The following is a 16,585-nucleotide window of genomic DNA, read 5'->3' as shown; positions in this document are numbered from 1 at the left end:
ATCGATACGTTGGGGCCAGCTTGGGTCCTCAGAGATATTGACACCCAGGAACTTGAAATGTCTCACTCTCTCCACTTCTGATCCCTCTGTGAGAACTGGTGTGCGTTCCCCACCCTTTCTGAAGTCCACAACCAGTTCTTTGGTCTTACCGATGCTGAGTGCCAGGTTGTTGCTGCAACACCACACAACTAGCTGGTATATCTCACCCCTGTACGCCCCCTTGTCACCACCTGAGATTCTGCCAACGATGGCTGTATCATCAGCAAATTTATAGATGGCATTTCAGCTATGCCTAGCCACACAGTCATGGGTGTAGAGAGAACAGATCAATGAAAGGAGATCAATAACAATGATAATCTCTGCTTAAAATTAGCACGGTACACGAGAGAATTGTCTAGAATATTATCGCCAGTTTAGGCAAAGGCTCTCAAGAGGGTTTGCCACTCCTGACCTAGAGTAAGATGGGGGATCTGGAACTCATCACCTCAGAGTGGTGGAGACTTCAGGAAATGTATGTGAGCAACTGTGACCTGCGGGGTCCTGTAATCCCACTGCCTCAAGTTGGGTCTGGCAATCAGCATACTAGGATGGGCAGAATAGCCTCCTTCTGTATCACGAATGCCCTGTGATTCTACAATTCACTTCACTCTCCCATCAACAGATAATTGGTCCTTTGGCTATACTGGTTCAGATAGAAACAGTGACCCAGGGAGCATACACAAGCTCTTCTTCCAGTTGTGCTAATATTGAAAAAGACTAAACAAAGTGGACTTGGAGAGGATGTTTATAATAGTGGGCGAGTCTAGGACCAGATGGCACAGCCTCAGAACACATGCACGCCCCTTTAGAACAGGGATGAAGTGGAATTTCTTTATTTACAGGGTGAATCTGTGAAATTCTTTGTTACAGGCAGCTGTGGAGGACAAGTTATCGGGTATATTTAAAGTACATTCTTGTTAATTAGTAAGGGTTTCAAAGAAGGCAGGAGAATGGGTTTGAGAGAGATACGATCAGCAGAGCAGACTCGATGACCCGAATGGGCTAATTCTACTTTATGTCTTATGATAACATTTTCCTTTTCCTCAAGAGGGCAGATGGAGCTGGGTTTTAATGTCTCAATCAAAAGGCATTTTTTTTATTGTAGTACTCCCGAATTGTGATGGCAGGATGCCCAGAATGTACTTGTGTCTCTGGAGGGCACGGGACAGAAACAGGTCTTCACTGAACCACGTTCAGCACTGAGTTCCTTCAAGGAAGCTCACGAGTACAACGCCGACCTGGAGTGTTCGTAATTTAGCATTAGGAGAACCAAGTGTCCCGGGGGTTACAGAGCGCTGCAGTTCAATCTTCTCCCACACGGGGGAGCGCAACGCAGCAACTGCGCAACCCTAAACACAAAGTACACTGCAGATGCTACGGTCAAATCAACACGTACACTACACAATCCTGATTCCTACCCCCTCGTCCCCTAGCTGGGATCCGGCTTCGGGGCTTTGTCACCCCCTCCACCTGTTTCTGACTCATAAACTGTCCTTGCAGGATCAGCACATTTATCCAAGAGCTGGTGAAGGCTGCCACAACCACCCAAGCGCAATGTTTACCAGGGCAGATTAGCACCTCCCGTGAACCCCCGATTGCCCAGAAAGTCGGCGGGGGTTTCTCGGCTCCCGGAGCTCGCCCAGAGCGGAGGGGGATTCTGCCCGTCCGTCTGCCGCAGCCGGCGCGGTCGCGGGAACGCCGTCCCCTGCTCTGCACACTCGGGTAAACAGACCCGGGCGCTCCGAGCCAAGCCCACCAGTGGGAAAAATTATCCAAATAAATTAAAGCGATTTGCAAAAATAAAGAGTGAACATAGGGAGCGTTTTAAAAACATGACTCAGTAACAACATTCAACAGGAAACTGAGTAAATAGTTGAAAAGGGGGATAAATTTACAGGGCGGCGGGAACAGAGTGGGATTAATTCGATGGCGCTTTCAGAAAGTAGGCACTGGTTCAATGGCTGATGGAGCATGGGGGGAGGGGGCAGTCTGCGACTGGCGTGGAAATTAAAAGCATAATTTAGGGGAATCATCTTTAAAGTGGAAAAGAGCTCCAGATATGTCACACCCCTCTACAATGAAACCCAAACAAGTGTGTTCGGGGAGAGGCAGAGTGGGGTTAGGAAGAGAATTCCAGAGTTTAATAGCCAAATGTTGGTGGGATGGCCAAAAATCGGAGAGGGGCAGGAGGTCCAAATCAAACTGCTCAAATAGCCAAGAGTTCAGATGTCGTACGAGGAAGCAGTCATGGAGGGACTCCAAAGCACGCCCTTGTTTATTGCAAGTCCCCAGCACGTCAAAATGCCAGAGCGCAGAGACCGGGGCGAGGAGCTCGAGGGGTGGGAACCTCACTGCCGAGTGGTCGTTGGGAAGCTGGCTGGAAGACCAAGACCACAGAGAACGGAGGAGTGGGCGTCGACTTCTACAGTAGATGGGGCAGAGATGGCCGATGCCACAGGTCCGAGTGCTGGCGCTAAAACGTGGAGGGAAAGCTCAAGTTCAACCCCGAGGTCAAGAACTGCCTCGCCCAGGTTTGGCTCAACTTCCCGGGATGGGAATGGTCGCCAGGTAGGAGAGTTACGGGGGGGGGGGGGTAGAGGTGGAGGGGGCAAGGACAACATCCCCAATCATCCCCGGGCTTGATGAAGAAGGGAAGGACAGAGGTGGGACAGTAGAGGAACGAGTAGGTGGCTATTCAGGGAGAGGGATATCAATGACGAATATAAAGTCAAGGTCACCTTCACCCCAGAGGGAGCCACTGGCAGCCAGGAATGGGAGCAGAGCAGTGGGCAGTGTGATTGGAATGAGGTCAAGCGAATGGGAGGTGGGAGTCCTGAGTTAGGTGAGAAGTTAGAGATGGCAATGGTCCAAAAAGGGGAACATCGGAGCGCACTCAGTCTGACGGACAAGGGGCAGAGACAGCAAGAAGCAAGGTGACCAGCGTCTTAAGGTTTAACCCAAAAACAGGTAGTGTACTGTAGTAAAACACCTCAAGATGCCTCACTGGTTTGACACCAAGCCTCACACAGATAGGATGGCAGAAAGGGAACGAGCAAGAAGCAGAAAGGCCTGTCAGAATTTAGGTCCCAGAAGATGCAACCCTTAACAGTGAAGCAAAGAAAATGGGGACTGGTGGGGGGGGGGAGGGGGGTATGCGTGCCAGGAATCCCGAGTCTGGGGAGGCTGCAGGTTTGGGAAAAGGCGAGGCTGATCAGAAGACTGCAGCCTGTGTGGGTTGGCGCTGTGGGGGGGGGGGGGGGGGGAAAGAGTGCAAATTGTTGAGAGATTCAGCGGCTGGGTTCTGTGACAACAACAGTGGGCAACGAGATGTTAACTTGCAATCGTGGTGCGGGGGTGGGTAACAGAAGGTGATGTTCACTTGGAAACCAGGGATCCCCAGCCAGCCTGAGTAGATCTCATTTCCCTGGTGTGAACTCACTTCAAGCTGTTGTTCCATAGTAACCATTTCCAATTCTCAGCCTGCTTGGAAGTTCACATGCCCTGTTTCAAGTCAAGCTCTCTGTTCTATATTTTACAGCTGTTCTATAATTGGAAACATTCCGTCAGCTCAGAATAAAAGGCCCACAGGTTCTAAGCAGCACTGACTCAATACTCTGCTACCCAGCCATTACACATCTTAAATCACATTCACTTAAAACATCAACATGTTTTATTGGGTTCTTTAGCACTGGGACAGGCCAAACGCCTTTCTACATTTTCTTTGGCATTCACGCTCCCAGATTCAAATCAGTCCACAGTGAAAATAGTTGTTTACCGTGCAGCAGGACAACGGGAATCTTACAAAGACTACCTGGCCAGCAGCAGAGTGCCGGGGGCTAGATCCCAGAGACCCAGCACCCGCCAGAGGTGAGAGAGCGGAGGGTTAACCCCAGTGAGCCAACACCCTGGAGGGGTAGGAGACGGGGTTAAACGGAGAGACAGAAACCTCGAGAGGCAGGAGATTGTAAGCATTAAAAGCCCAGTGAATGCTGGCACCCTCAAGGGGTGGGAGAGTGAAGGGGTTAAACCCCAGACACCCAGCACCCACAAGGGTGAGGAAGGGGGCAGCTGAGCCCTGAGGGTCTAGAGTGGTGGAGAAAAGCCAATGAAAGCTGAGTCAGGCAAGGTTGAACTGGACATCTGGAGATAACGTTGGGATCCCATTAAGGAGACTGACAGTGACACCCAGGCAAAGTTGAACTGAATGCAGAAGGCTAGGAATAACAGTGCATAGTTCCCTGAAGGTGGAGTCTCATGTAGATAGGGTGGTGAAGAAGGCTTTTGGAACGCTGGCCTTTATAAATCAGAGCATTGAGTACAGAAGTTGGGATGTAATGTTAAAATTGTACAAGGCATTGGTACGGCCAAATTTGGAATATTGTGTACAGTTCTGGTCACCGAATTATAGGAGAGATAACAATAAATTAGAGAGAGTGCAGAGACGATTTACTAGGATGTTACCTGGGTTTCAGCACTTAAGTTACAGAGAAAGGTTGAACAAGTTAGGTCTCTATTCATTGGAGCGTAGAAGGTTGAGGGGGGATTTGATCGAGGTATTTAAAATTTTGAGAGGGATAGATAGAGTTGACGTGAATAGGCTGTTTCCATTGAGAGTAGGGGAGATTCAAACGAGAGGACATGATTTGAGAGTTAGGGGGCAAAAGTTTAAGGGAAACACGAGGGGGTATTTCTTTACTCAGAGAGTGATAGCTGTGTGGAATGAGCTTCCTGTAGAAGTAGTAGAGGCCAGTTCAGTTGTGTCATTTAAGGTAAAATTGGATAGGTATATGGACAGGAAAGGAGTGGAGGGTTATGGGCTAAGTGCGGGTAGGTGGGACTAGGTGAGATTAAGAGTTCGGCATGGACTAGGAGGGCCGAGATGGCCTGTTTCCGTGCTGTGATATATATATATATATATATATATATATATCTATATCTATATCTATATCTATATATATCTATATAACTATATATAACTATATATATATATATATATATATATATATATATATATATATAGTTATATAAGTACAATTTATTTATGCCTGAACCCGTTCTCTTCAATGGCACGATACTGCACCAGCACCAAAAAGATTCACTGCTGAGAGAACCTTGAATTTAATGGAGTGGTGCTGTGGAGCTGAGAGAAGTCACATCAGGATTAGAATCAGGATTAACATCACCGGTATATGTTGTGAAATTTGTTGGTTTTGCAGCAGCAGTATAATGCAATACATAATAAAACTATAAATTACAATAAGTATATATATAATCTAATTTTCTTTTTTAAGTAAGTAGAGCAAAAAGCGAGGAACAAAATACTGAGGTTGTGTTCCTGGGTTCATTGTCCATTCAGAAATCTGACGGCCAAGGGGAAGAACACACAGCAGAGTCCCATGAATCCCAGATTCAGGCCAGTACCCCGGAGAGGAAAGTGAGAACTTCCCTTTTATTTCGGCAGAATGAGGCCCTGAGGAAGAGACTCGGGGTAGAAAGATTGGAGGTCCAACAGCTGGGAAGCCTAATTGACGTTGATCTTTAAAAGTGAGGAAATGTTGCTGTTAAGGGGCTGGTGAGACAGCACTCGGCGGACCACACACACTTTTGGTCTATACTTAGGGATTGAGGCACGCAAGTTGGAAAAAGGGTAGGAAAGGCTCTGCTGGCTGACTCTTGGAATGAACAAATTCTGAGAAGTTGAGCATCTATGGAATTGAGATGCTCTCATCAAAATGGGTGGTGGTGGCGGTTGATAAATTGGTGCTGAGAAGATGCTTTGTGAAGGCACAGTTTGGAAATGAGGGTATTGGTATATTATCAAATGTACATTATTACACAGTATAGTGTGTGTGTATATATACATACATACACACACACATACATACACACACACCCATACATGTATAATGTACAGTGAAAAGCTTGTCTTGCATATTACTTATACAGATTAAATCAGTGAACTAGAATAAAGATGAAACAATAACAATGCAGAATAAAGTGTAAAAGAGTGGAGTGCAGGTAAACGATGCAGTGCACAATCATCATGAGGTAGATTGTAAGACCAAGAGCCCATCTTATCGTAGAGAAGCTCCCCACAAGATGGGGATGAGGAAGAATTTCTTTCAGGGATCATGAGTTTTTGGAGTCGTCGATCACAGAGAGCTGCGGGGAATGGGGAGGGGCGTTGTTGAATTTGCTTGAGATGGAGATTGACGACTTTCGCTGCAAAAAAGACAAGGTGCTTGGAGACGGGAGGAGAACAGGAGACTGGCGTCAAGACAAACACTGGATCAGCTGTGATCTTTTTGTACGGTGGCGACAGCCTCAATCTGTTCCTGTGCGTGTTCTTACACTGAACACACCTAGAGACCAACAACACCAGTGCAGAAAGCTCAGTAATTGAGCACCAAGGCTCAGGTCATGGTCCTTGCTCAGACAGACGACTAGCTCGCTCAGACAGACGACTAGCTCGCTCAGACAACAAATCTCCTCCAGTGAAACTGCCTCTCCTGTTCCTCACCTATTAAGCAGGCTTCGTTAACCAGAGCAAATGAGAAAATGGCACAGGGATTCAGAACATGCAGTTCACTCACCTCATTCCAGATCAGGGACTCCCAGTCTTTCTTATGCCATTAAGCAAAGGGTCCAGAGACCCCAGGTTGGGAACCCCAGTTCTAGGGCCATAAATCTTTAAAAAACTTAACCTGTTGACCATATTACGAGCAGGACATTCATACATTAGAATCAGCAAATGTTGTACAAAAGGCTTGAGGGAAGCCCTCTGTAAGTCATATTCTGATGTATGGCTTTAATTTGGAGCAAGGCTTTCTGGTTCAATTAATCTACTCTTTAGAAGTTACCGCCCACAGAAACCTGACTCGGGACACCCAAGCCACTCAAGATTATCCACTGGGCCACACACAGCCCATCCTGGCTTCTGGCTATTGAATCTAATGCAGCCCTGGGTGTCCGAAGACCAGACATTACCCCAGGGTAGGGACTCACCAGGTGTGCACAGGACCATGTCCAGATGTAATGCTCCCCGAAGTCACCTTTGGGGTGAATAATAAATGATCCCCAGTGAGGTGGCTGGAAATACCCCTCATGAAAACTGGGCCAAGTGCCCAGTGAGGAGCACCCAGCAGGTGGGACTTCACTTGCTAATCCAGGCACACATTCCCAATACAGTATGCGTAGCATCATACTTCACAGCACCAACGATCAAGGGATCAGGGTTCAATTCCCGCCTCTGTCCGTACGGAGTTTATACATCCTCCCTCTAACCACGTTCATTTCCTCCAGGTGCTCCAGTTTACAGTACAGGCAGTTTCAATTCCTGCCTCTGTCCGTACGGAGTTTATACATCCTCCCTCTAACCACGTTCATTTCCTCCAGGTGCTCCAGTTTACAGTACAGGCAGTTTCAATTCCCGCCTCTGTCCGTACGGAGTTTGTTACATGACCTTGCGGGTTTCCTCCCACATTCCAAAACCCATCCTAGTGAGTGTTATTAACTTGTAGGCATACTGTGTTGGCAACGGAGGCGTGGCAATGCCTGCGGACTGCCCCAGCATATCCTCGGGCAGTGTTGGCCATTGATGCAAAACAACGTATTTCGCTGTAAGTTTTGATGAGCACGTGATAAATAAAGGTGTTTCTTTTTTTAAAAGAAGGCATGTCGGCCTGACAGAGGGACTCAGCTCCACAAACTTCAGTCATGAGCTCAGAGAAACCAGCCCAAACCATTGGCAGTTGATGCTGAGAACAGAAACGGTGTACAGAACTATATCACAAAGCAGGCAATGCTGCCTAAATGGTCCACGTGCACACTTACACTAAACACAAGTCCAGTCCCATCTCCCTTCCACCCACTCCCTTAAATACCTCAATGCTCCAAATAACCTGTACAGCAAGTGCCCCACTGTTCACTCGGGGGGTCGTTCTGGAATCGTGGCAAACCGCAACCACCATCCCAGCTCAGCACATTTACTCACTTTACTGAATCAGAAGCCTGCGAAAGCCAAAGGCACAGGCAGCAAGCTGTGAACGGGAGAAGGCAGAGCGCTGGGACCCGGCCAGGGGCGGGCTTAATGGCTGGCATACCGGCCGCTAAAGTTGAGAAGGAATTAAAGGCAGCCTGCGGCCGCAACGCTGGAATTAATTGGGTATCCGTGGCGGGGGGAGCCGCCTGGAGAGAACAAGATGAAAGGCACCTCAGGTGAGAACAAGTGTGGTGGTGCGGAGGCAAAGAAATTGAGAGAAGGGAGAGCAGCTGAACGACATCACACAGGGAAATCCCACTCCAGCTTGTGGAAGGGAAGTGGGCTCTGTGTCTCTCCCGTGCAGGTATCTCTGGTTTACTGAAGAGATGCTGTAGAGTTGGGGGGGGGGGAGGGCAGCACCGTACTGTGGCAGTTAGTGATCAGGGTGGAATTCCACCACCGTCCATACAAAGAGTTTGGACTTCCTTCCCGTCACCGCGCGGGTTTCCTCCCACATTCCTCGGGCGGGCTACGCTGGCTCTGGAAGCAAGGCGACACTAGCAGGCTGTCCCCCAGCGCAATCCTCGACTGAGCTGGCTGTCGATGCAAACAGCGGACTTCACTGTGAGCTTCAACTTGCGCGTGACAACCCTAATCTTTACATGTCAGTCCCATTCCATCACCTACGCTCTGTGTGGTTTGTAATATATGGGAACGTTTTAGCTGGGACATCAACAAGCTCTGATCCCAGCGTCAGTTGGTTCTGCATAGATCTGGGGGCTCTGGTGGTGTCAGGACCTGTGAAAGGCGATGACTTGGGCGAGATGGCAGAGGGAAAATAGCTAATAACTCACACTTGTCCACAGAGCCACATCCACCCAGCCCAGAGCCCCAAAGCCAAGGTTTCCAATCACATTGCACCAGCCGATACTGCACCAGGAAGATTGTTTCCGATGTTGGGGAAGTCCAGAACGAGGGGTCACAGTTTAAGGATAAAGGGGAAGCCTTTTAGGACCGAGATGAGGAAAAACTTCTTCACACAGAGAGTGGTGAATCTGGGGAATTCTCTGCCACAGGAAACAGTTGAGGCCAGTTCTTTGGCTATATTTAAGAGGAAGTTAGATATGGCCCTTGTGGCTAAAGGGGTCGGGGGTATGGAGAGAAAGCAGGTACAGGGTTCTGAGTTGGATGATCAGCCATGATCATACTGAATGGCGGTGCAGGCTCGAAGGGCCGAATGGCCTACTCCTGCGTCTATTTTCTATGTTTCTATGATACAGGGAACGCTCTGTGGAACAGACAAGCAGCCACAGGATTTACACATTAGAGTGTCAACCTCGAGGAATCAGAGCGGCTCTGCCCAGCTCTCATGAAAACTGTTTACACTGATGCTCCGTAGGGACGTCTGAAAGGATTAGCTGGGGCAGGTGTGTTTAGACCAGGTGTGAGACCAGAACCAGACTCAATCTCTGGGGAAAATCAACTTCTTTACTATTATCATCTCAAGCAAGAGAAATCTGCAGACGCTGAAAATCCAAAGCAACGCACACAAAATGCTGGAGGGACTCAGCCGGCCAGGAAGCATCGATGGAAAAGAGTAAACAGTCAACGTTTCAGGCCACGTCCTGAGGAAGGGTCTCAGCCCAAAACGCTCACCGTTTACTCTTTTCCACAGATGCCGAGTCCCTCCAATGTTCTTGTGTGCGTCTTCCGTTTGTGGTGGCGACACAAGGATTGATTGAGCAGGATTCAAAGGCAATGCTGTGGAATTCACAGAAGGGAAAACAGAAGGTTCACCGGGAGGTAATGTCACAGTCCAGTCCCCACTCTAACTGTGCTGACGTGAGCTTAATTGAGCTGCAGACAGAAGCTTCTCACATTGTGTAACATGTTGGAGTGGTGGCTGGGGAGAGGAATTGGCTGGCTTACAGCTGGCAGGAGCTGTTCCGACTGAAAACCCGGCAACACGCATCAACTAGAGGGGAGGGCTGTACCAGTTAGACCAGGCAACCAAAGGGTTAAAAGATACCTCTCTGGACTCACTGCTGGGACATGGAACCGGTGATGAGACACACTGACAGCGTGTTTCACCACGGGGTCCTGAAAAGCAGCAGCTTCTCCCAGCTGTAAGGAAGCCAGAACCTCACTCAAAGCCACTGGTCTAAGGTTTCAGTCGACAGACTCACGGCGTTAGAAGCTTCTGTCTGTGGCCGACTGCCTGGCCTGCCAGCTGCAAACACTACCACTGCCTTTGTTTCCCTGTCCTGCTTGGAACAATCAGTACATGTCTCATTTAGAAAAGGTTGCCCCTCTTTGGAGGGGAGGGGGGGATGCTGGAGTCCATTCTGCTGTGGTTACAACAGCCACATTTTGGCCTGACCCTGTGTCAAATATCGGCTCCCCCCCCCCCCCCTTAGACCCTAGGCACCCTACCTTCCTCTTGGGGGCTGTGGTCCCAGTGCAATACTGAGGGACTGCTGTGGTGAAAAAGCCCTGCCTTTCAGATGGAGTGTCCCGCTTGGTGGCACAATAATATCAGCGCCAGACTCCGGAGTGAAGGTTCCCGAATTCGAATCCAAGTCCGGTTGAGCTAGCAACTCGGCCTGGTAAAAACAAGAACAGCTTGCTACAGAAACACCGTCATGACGGTGCCCCGCTAACTCCACTGCTGAGTTAAGGGCTATTCTTCTTCTTTCAGAGGGAGTGTTAAACAGAGGCACCCTGTGTTCACTGGGGTGGATCTAAGACTTTGAATGACACCACCTAGAAGGGGCTGTGGGAGTGGGGGGGGGGGGGGAAACCCTGAGAACCTGGCCAAAGTTCATCCCATCACATCGAGGGTCAGCATCAAGGGTGTGTTTCTACAGGCTCCCTGCTCTTGGGTGGGTGTCGGTACTCAACACCAACATTACCAATCCTCAGCCACAGTCCTGCCCTACTGATCAATCATTTTGAGAGGAGCCTACATGTTGCCTGTGACATTTAGTGAGGAAGTTAGAAAAATTGACAAATGGGTTTGTTATCCCGTCTAGGTCAGTGTTGGCACAGACTGGACATCTGCTACCCTGGGGGGGGGGGTTTAAAGATTAAAGATCAACTTTATAGGTCAAGTACATTGAAATACTTCCATATTAACATAGCATGCCTACAATTAACTGACCCTAACTAGTGATCAATAATTATATTAGTTTCAATATAATTATGGAAAAAGATAGCTCTAGTCCTCAGGTTGAGATTCTAAATTGGAGAAAGGCCAATTCAATGGCAAGTGTGGATTGAGACAGGTCATTTTCAAGTAAAGACGTCCTTGTTAAGTCGGAGACCTTCAAAACTGAAATACTGAGAGCACAGAGTTTGTATGTTCTGTCAGAATAAAAGGCAAGGATAACAGGTTTATGGAACCTTGGTTTTCGTGAGATATTGAGGCCCTGGTTAAGAAGGAGAAGGTATATAGCAGGTGTAGGCAGAATAGAACAAATGAGGTACTTGAAGATACAAGAAATTCAAGAGGACACTGAAGGAGGGAATCGGGAGGGCTAAAAGAAGGCATGAGATGCTCTAGCAGACAAGGTGAAAGAGAATCCCCAGAGCTTCCACAGATATAGTAAGAGATAAAGAATTGCAAGGGACAAAATTGGCTCTCTGGAAGATCAGATTGGTCATCTATGCATGGAGCAAAAAGCGATGGGGAGATTGTAAATGGATTCTTTGCACTGTATTTACTGAGAGACGGACGCAAGGGTCTACAGAAGTGAGGCGAAACAGCAGTGAGGTCCATGCAAATTACAGACAAGGAGGTGGTTCTTGTCAAGGCACATTAGGGTGGATAAAATACCAGGACCTGACAAGCTGCTTCCTAGGGTCCCAGTGGGAAACTGGTGCTGAAATTGCAGGGCTCTAAAACGTCCATAGTAATGGGTGAGGTGCTGAAGGATTAAATGATATCTAATCCTTTCTTTTTTTTTTTTAAAAGAACAGCTCTAAAAATAAGATGGGAAATGATAGCTGGTGAGCCTGACATCAGTAGCTGGTAAGTCAATGGAAGGTATTCTAAGAGAGCGATTATCTAAGCAGTTGGATAGACAGGGACTGTTTGGGGATAGTCAACGTGACTTTGTGAGCGGTAGGTCAAGTCTAACTAATCTTACAGAGTTTTGAGATTGTCACCTGGAAAAGTGATGAAGGCAATGCAGTGAATACTGTCTACAGGGACTTCAGCAAGGGCTTTGACAAGGTCCCCGCGTGGGAGGCTGGTCAAGAAGGTTCAGTCGTGCGGAATTCAGAATGGAGCTGCAGAATACATTAGGCATTGGCTTCACGGAAGAAGGTAAAGAGTGTTAGTAGATGGTTGCCTGCAGGCTTGTTACGAATAGTGTGAGTCAGGGATGGACGCTGGGTCTGTGGTTGTTTGTCATCCACCTCAATGATCTGGATGATAAAGTAGTAAACTGAATGACAGCAAGATTAGGGACAGACAGCAAGGAAGGCCATCAAAGTTTGCTGTGGGCTCTGGACCAGCTGGAAAAATGGCAGATGGGATTTAATGCAGACAAGTGTGAGGTGTTGTACTTTGGGAGGACAACCCAGGGTAGGATATACATGGCCAGTCACAGGGCACTGAGGAGTGCAGTAGATCGGGGGGGGATCTGGGAATTCAGTTTAATAATTCATTGGAAGTGGCTTCATAGGCGGATAGGGTTGTAAAGAAAGCTTTTGGCACACTGGCCTTCATTAATCAAAGTATTGAGTATAGGAGTTAGGATGTAATGTTGAAATTGTATAAGACATTGGCGAGGCCTAATTTGGAGTATTGGGTGCAGTTTTGGTCACCTCCCTACAAGAAAGGTGTAGATAAGTTTTAAAGTGTACAGAAAATTTTTTTATAAGAATGTTGCCAGGACCCGAGTTATGAGGAAAGGTTGAACAGATCAGGACTTTATCAAATCTCCCCTCATTCCGCTACACTTTAGGGAATAGAGGTATACAGAATTATAAGGGGCATATTTTGGGTAGACGGAGCTCGTCAGCCTGGGAAGGCAGTTCATCTAAGAGAGGGAAAACTCTGATTTCAAACCTCCGCTGCCTTGCGGCCACACCCACTCATGAGAAAGGCTTCGGGAGTAAACCCTGAGGACAAATCCGGAGCCGGAGCCCCTAAGGCAGTCCGATGTTGCCTTTAACCGTTCTCTGGCAACTCCAGCGACGACACTGGTGCCAAGCTGCATCAGCCCTTGCCCTTCCCTTTGGCAGCATCGGTGGCGTGGAGAGGGGAGACTTGCAGCATGGGCAGCTGCCGGTCTCCCATACAACCCTGCCCAGGCCTGTGCCCTGGAAACCTTCCAGACGCAGATCCCTGGTCTCGCGAGACTAATAGATGCCACCACTCAAGGGGCATATAAGGTAAATGCAAGGAGGCTTTTTCCAGTGAGTTTGGCTGAGACTACAACTACAGATCATGGGTTAAGGGTGAAAGTGGAACATGAGGGGGAACTTCTTCACTCAGGAGGGTGCCGAGATTGTGGAGCGAGCTGCCACCACAAGTGGTGGATTTGGGCTCAATTTAAACATTTAAAAGAAATTTGGATGTGTATCCTGAAAGGGAGGGTTATGGGGAGCTATGGCCTGGGTCTAGGTAGATTTCATATTTTGGCATGGACTAGATGGGCTGAAGGGCCTGTTTACGTGCTGTAGTGTTCAGTGACTGAGAGGGGAAACCGGAGCACCACGAGGAAACCCATGCAGCCACGGGGAGAACATACAAACTCCTTTAGAGTCAGTGGCAGGAATCGAACCCTGATCACTACAAAACGTTGCACTACCGTGTCGACCCTGGGTTAGGTCACTGGCATAAGCTGCATAAACCTTTGGACAAGGGAGAGGTCTGTGATCGGGCTCTTTGAAGGACGATAACCCAACCAGCAGATGCTGGAGAACAAGGCTTCGAGAGCTCTGCATTGGGTGTGGTGGCATCTCCCTGGGGTATTGCATGGACTGGAGAGAGGGGACCGCCCCTTGACTCATACCCAGATTCAGGAGAGGACTGAAGTCGTGGGAATGGGGGGGGTGGGGGGTTGATAAATTGGAAGTCTGTTGTTGTATTTGGGGAGGCAGCTTCCCCCCCCCCCCCCCCCCCCCAACAGCCGAGCTACAGGTTGAAGTTGGGCGTCTGGAACCAGTAAGTGTGCAAGTGCCCCTCAGCCCACCCGAAGGCGCCCTGCAAACGCTTATCAGCGGGCCTACCTTGTCCTGCGCCTCCCGCCGCAGACTCTCTTCAAGCCGCTTCTCAATCTCCTCCTGGACAACCTTAGCGTACTGGGAATCCATCTCCTCTCTGCAGACAGAAATCGTGGTGAGATCAGGAGAGAGACCCACTGACCCAGAACAGTCCCGGGTGCTTCACAGCCTGTGAAAAACTGTCAGCTCGCAAACACTCCCCCCTCTGGAGCCAGGACAACAGCAGTCCTGACACCATCTCTCTCGGCGCCAGTGGGACCGATTGCCCAGCCCGCAGAGGAGATACCTGGGGCTTGGAGGTTCGTGTGACAGTGACACGAGCCAACCCATCTCGGGCGGCGTGTCATTGGACGAGATTCCAGACCGGGCAGAAGTTGGGATTAGGAGTTTGAGCACAACATCTCCATGTTGGGGGGGGGCAGGGGGGTGCTCAAACTCAAGACTGACGACAGAAGGGGCTTTATCATGAGTTCACCAGTTGGTAAAACACCAAACTAGGGACCAGATGCCAGTGGGAGCACGAGGGCTGTAACACACCATCATTGTTATGTGAATTGCTACCATGCGCAGGTCACTGTTGGGAACAAAGCCCGGTCACTGGGTGGCTTATCAAAGGGGGGAGAGACTTTGGTCCAAATACTGAGGTCATTAAACCAAATATTTAATTTGCCATCTTAGAAACTGATTACTGTTTGACACAGCTTCATCTTACCACCTGATGCCCTGCCCTCCAACAATTGGCTACTCCCCTGCTCCCCCACCCCTCCACCCCTAAGCTTACATCTGCTGCTGGTGTTCCCGGCTGTAGTGTCTGGCCTCCAGCTCCTCCTCGTTCTGCAGCTTCTTGGCCACGCAGACATCCTGCCGCACCAGCTTGTTCTTCTCAATGTTCGAGGCGTAGTGCTGCTCAACTGGGGGACACCAACACAGGGACACTGCTCTTACTGTTTGCTTTGGGTGACGCTCTTCAGCGATACACATTTCAAATGGGATAAGCAAGAACAGGAACAGAACCCAGGAGGGTTCCAGACCTTCCCCACAGCCCCCGCACAAACACTCACTCAGCTGTGGCCTCCACTTTGCCCACATCCTCCTCAACCCCCCCCCCCCCCGATTCGGATACAATAGGGTCTTTTAAGAGGCTCTTAGATAGGGACATGAAGCTTAGGAAAATAGAAAGCTATACAGTAGGGAAATTCTAGGCAGTTTCTAGAGTAGGTTACATGGTCGCCACAACATTGTGGGCTGAAGGCCCTGTAATGTGCTGTAGGTTTCTATGGCTCCACGTTCTCATCACGATGATGCAGCCTCCACCTGCTTTCCAGAGATACATTTCCCCAACCTCAGTTCCAGAAGCCTTCACTGCAGACTCTCCCCCCCTCTCTCCACATAACCATGGGACACTGGGACCTATTCACTGCCCGTCCCAACCCAAGCACAGAGTCAGGGGTCTCCGCCTGCTCGTACTCTGTAACGGAGACACTAACCCCTCCTGATCTACATGCCAGCTTCCTTCCTTGCCTTCAGCACTTCCACCGCATTCCCTCGCTGATAGGCAGTCAGTGCTGCTGAGTGCTCGCACTGAGAGGACGGAGGAGCAGGAGCCCTGGTCTCAGTCCGTCTGATCCCCATGCAACTTAGAGCCCCTGCGAGCACCCTCTGGACCAGAGGAGGAGAATCCCTGACTGGTGGTTGGGCTGAGGTTGGTAGGAGGTAGGCCCAAGTTGCAGGAGTCCAGTGGCCATCACTAGTCAAGCCCCATCGTTGCAGTCTGGTTTTGTGTAAACCAGAAACCCTTTGAAAGGAGCTGCTGCAGAGCCAACGGTCGAGCATCCTCTGCGGGTGATGGAGGCAGGCAGACCGTGCCTGGTGCTTCTACTTACTCTCCTGTTCCTGAAGGTTATGTGCCAACGCTCCGTCCTCCAACACTGCAAAGCCACGGCACACTGCAACAGAAAGGAGAGGAAAGTTACGGGTCACTCCTGTCACTGGTGAACATCCCACCAAGCCAGCGCCCGTCAAGACTCCAGCCACACTCCTCACCAACTCCTCTCTCAAGACCTCCTTCCCACCCTGTGCCAGCACACTGTCTGTGCTTCACACACAACGCATCACCCTCTTCAAGTCAAGTCGCTTTTATTGTCATTTCAACCATAACTGCTGGTACAGTACACAGTAAAAACGAAACAACATTCCTCCAGGACCATGGTGCTACATGAAATAAACACAAAACTACATTAGACTTCAGACTTACACGGGACTACATAAAGTGCACAAAACAGTGCAAGACAGTACAATAATTAATAAACAAGACAATAGGCACAGTAAAGG

At 49.2% G+C, this 16,585-nt stretch overlaps 1 protein-coding gene across 4 annotated transcripts in view; it reads right to left on the bottom strand.

Annotated features, from left to right (window-relative positions):
• Window positions 1–16,585, bottom strand: part of ccdc187 (coiled-coil domain containing 187) — a 58,193-nt gene that overhangs the window by 20,226 nt on the left and 21,382 nt on the right. For all 4 annotated transcript variants that reach the window (XM_073032027.1, XM_073032028.1, XM_073032029.1 and 1 more), the window contains exons 3-5: window positions 16,138–16,200; window positions 15,036–15,165; window positions 14,261–14,351 (exon numbers count right to left, since the gene is read on the bottom strand). In XM_073032027.1, coding sequence (XP_072888128.1) covers window positions 14,261–14,351; window positions 15,036–15,165; window positions 16,138–16,200 — 284 coding nt within the window. The remainder of the gene's footprint in view (window positions 1–14,260; window positions 14,352–15,035; window positions 15,166–16,137; window positions 16,201–16,585) is intronic.

This window comes from Hemitrygon akajei, chromosome 29, assembly GCF_048418815.1.
Source record: "Hemitrygon akajei chromosome 29, sHemAka1.3, whole genome shotgun sequence".
Lineage (NCBI taxonomy): Eukaryota > Metazoa > Chordata > Chondrichthyes > Myliobatiformes > Dasyatidae > Hemitrygon > Hemitrygon akajei.
This window is presented reverse-complemented; position numbering and strand designations above follow the sequence as displayed.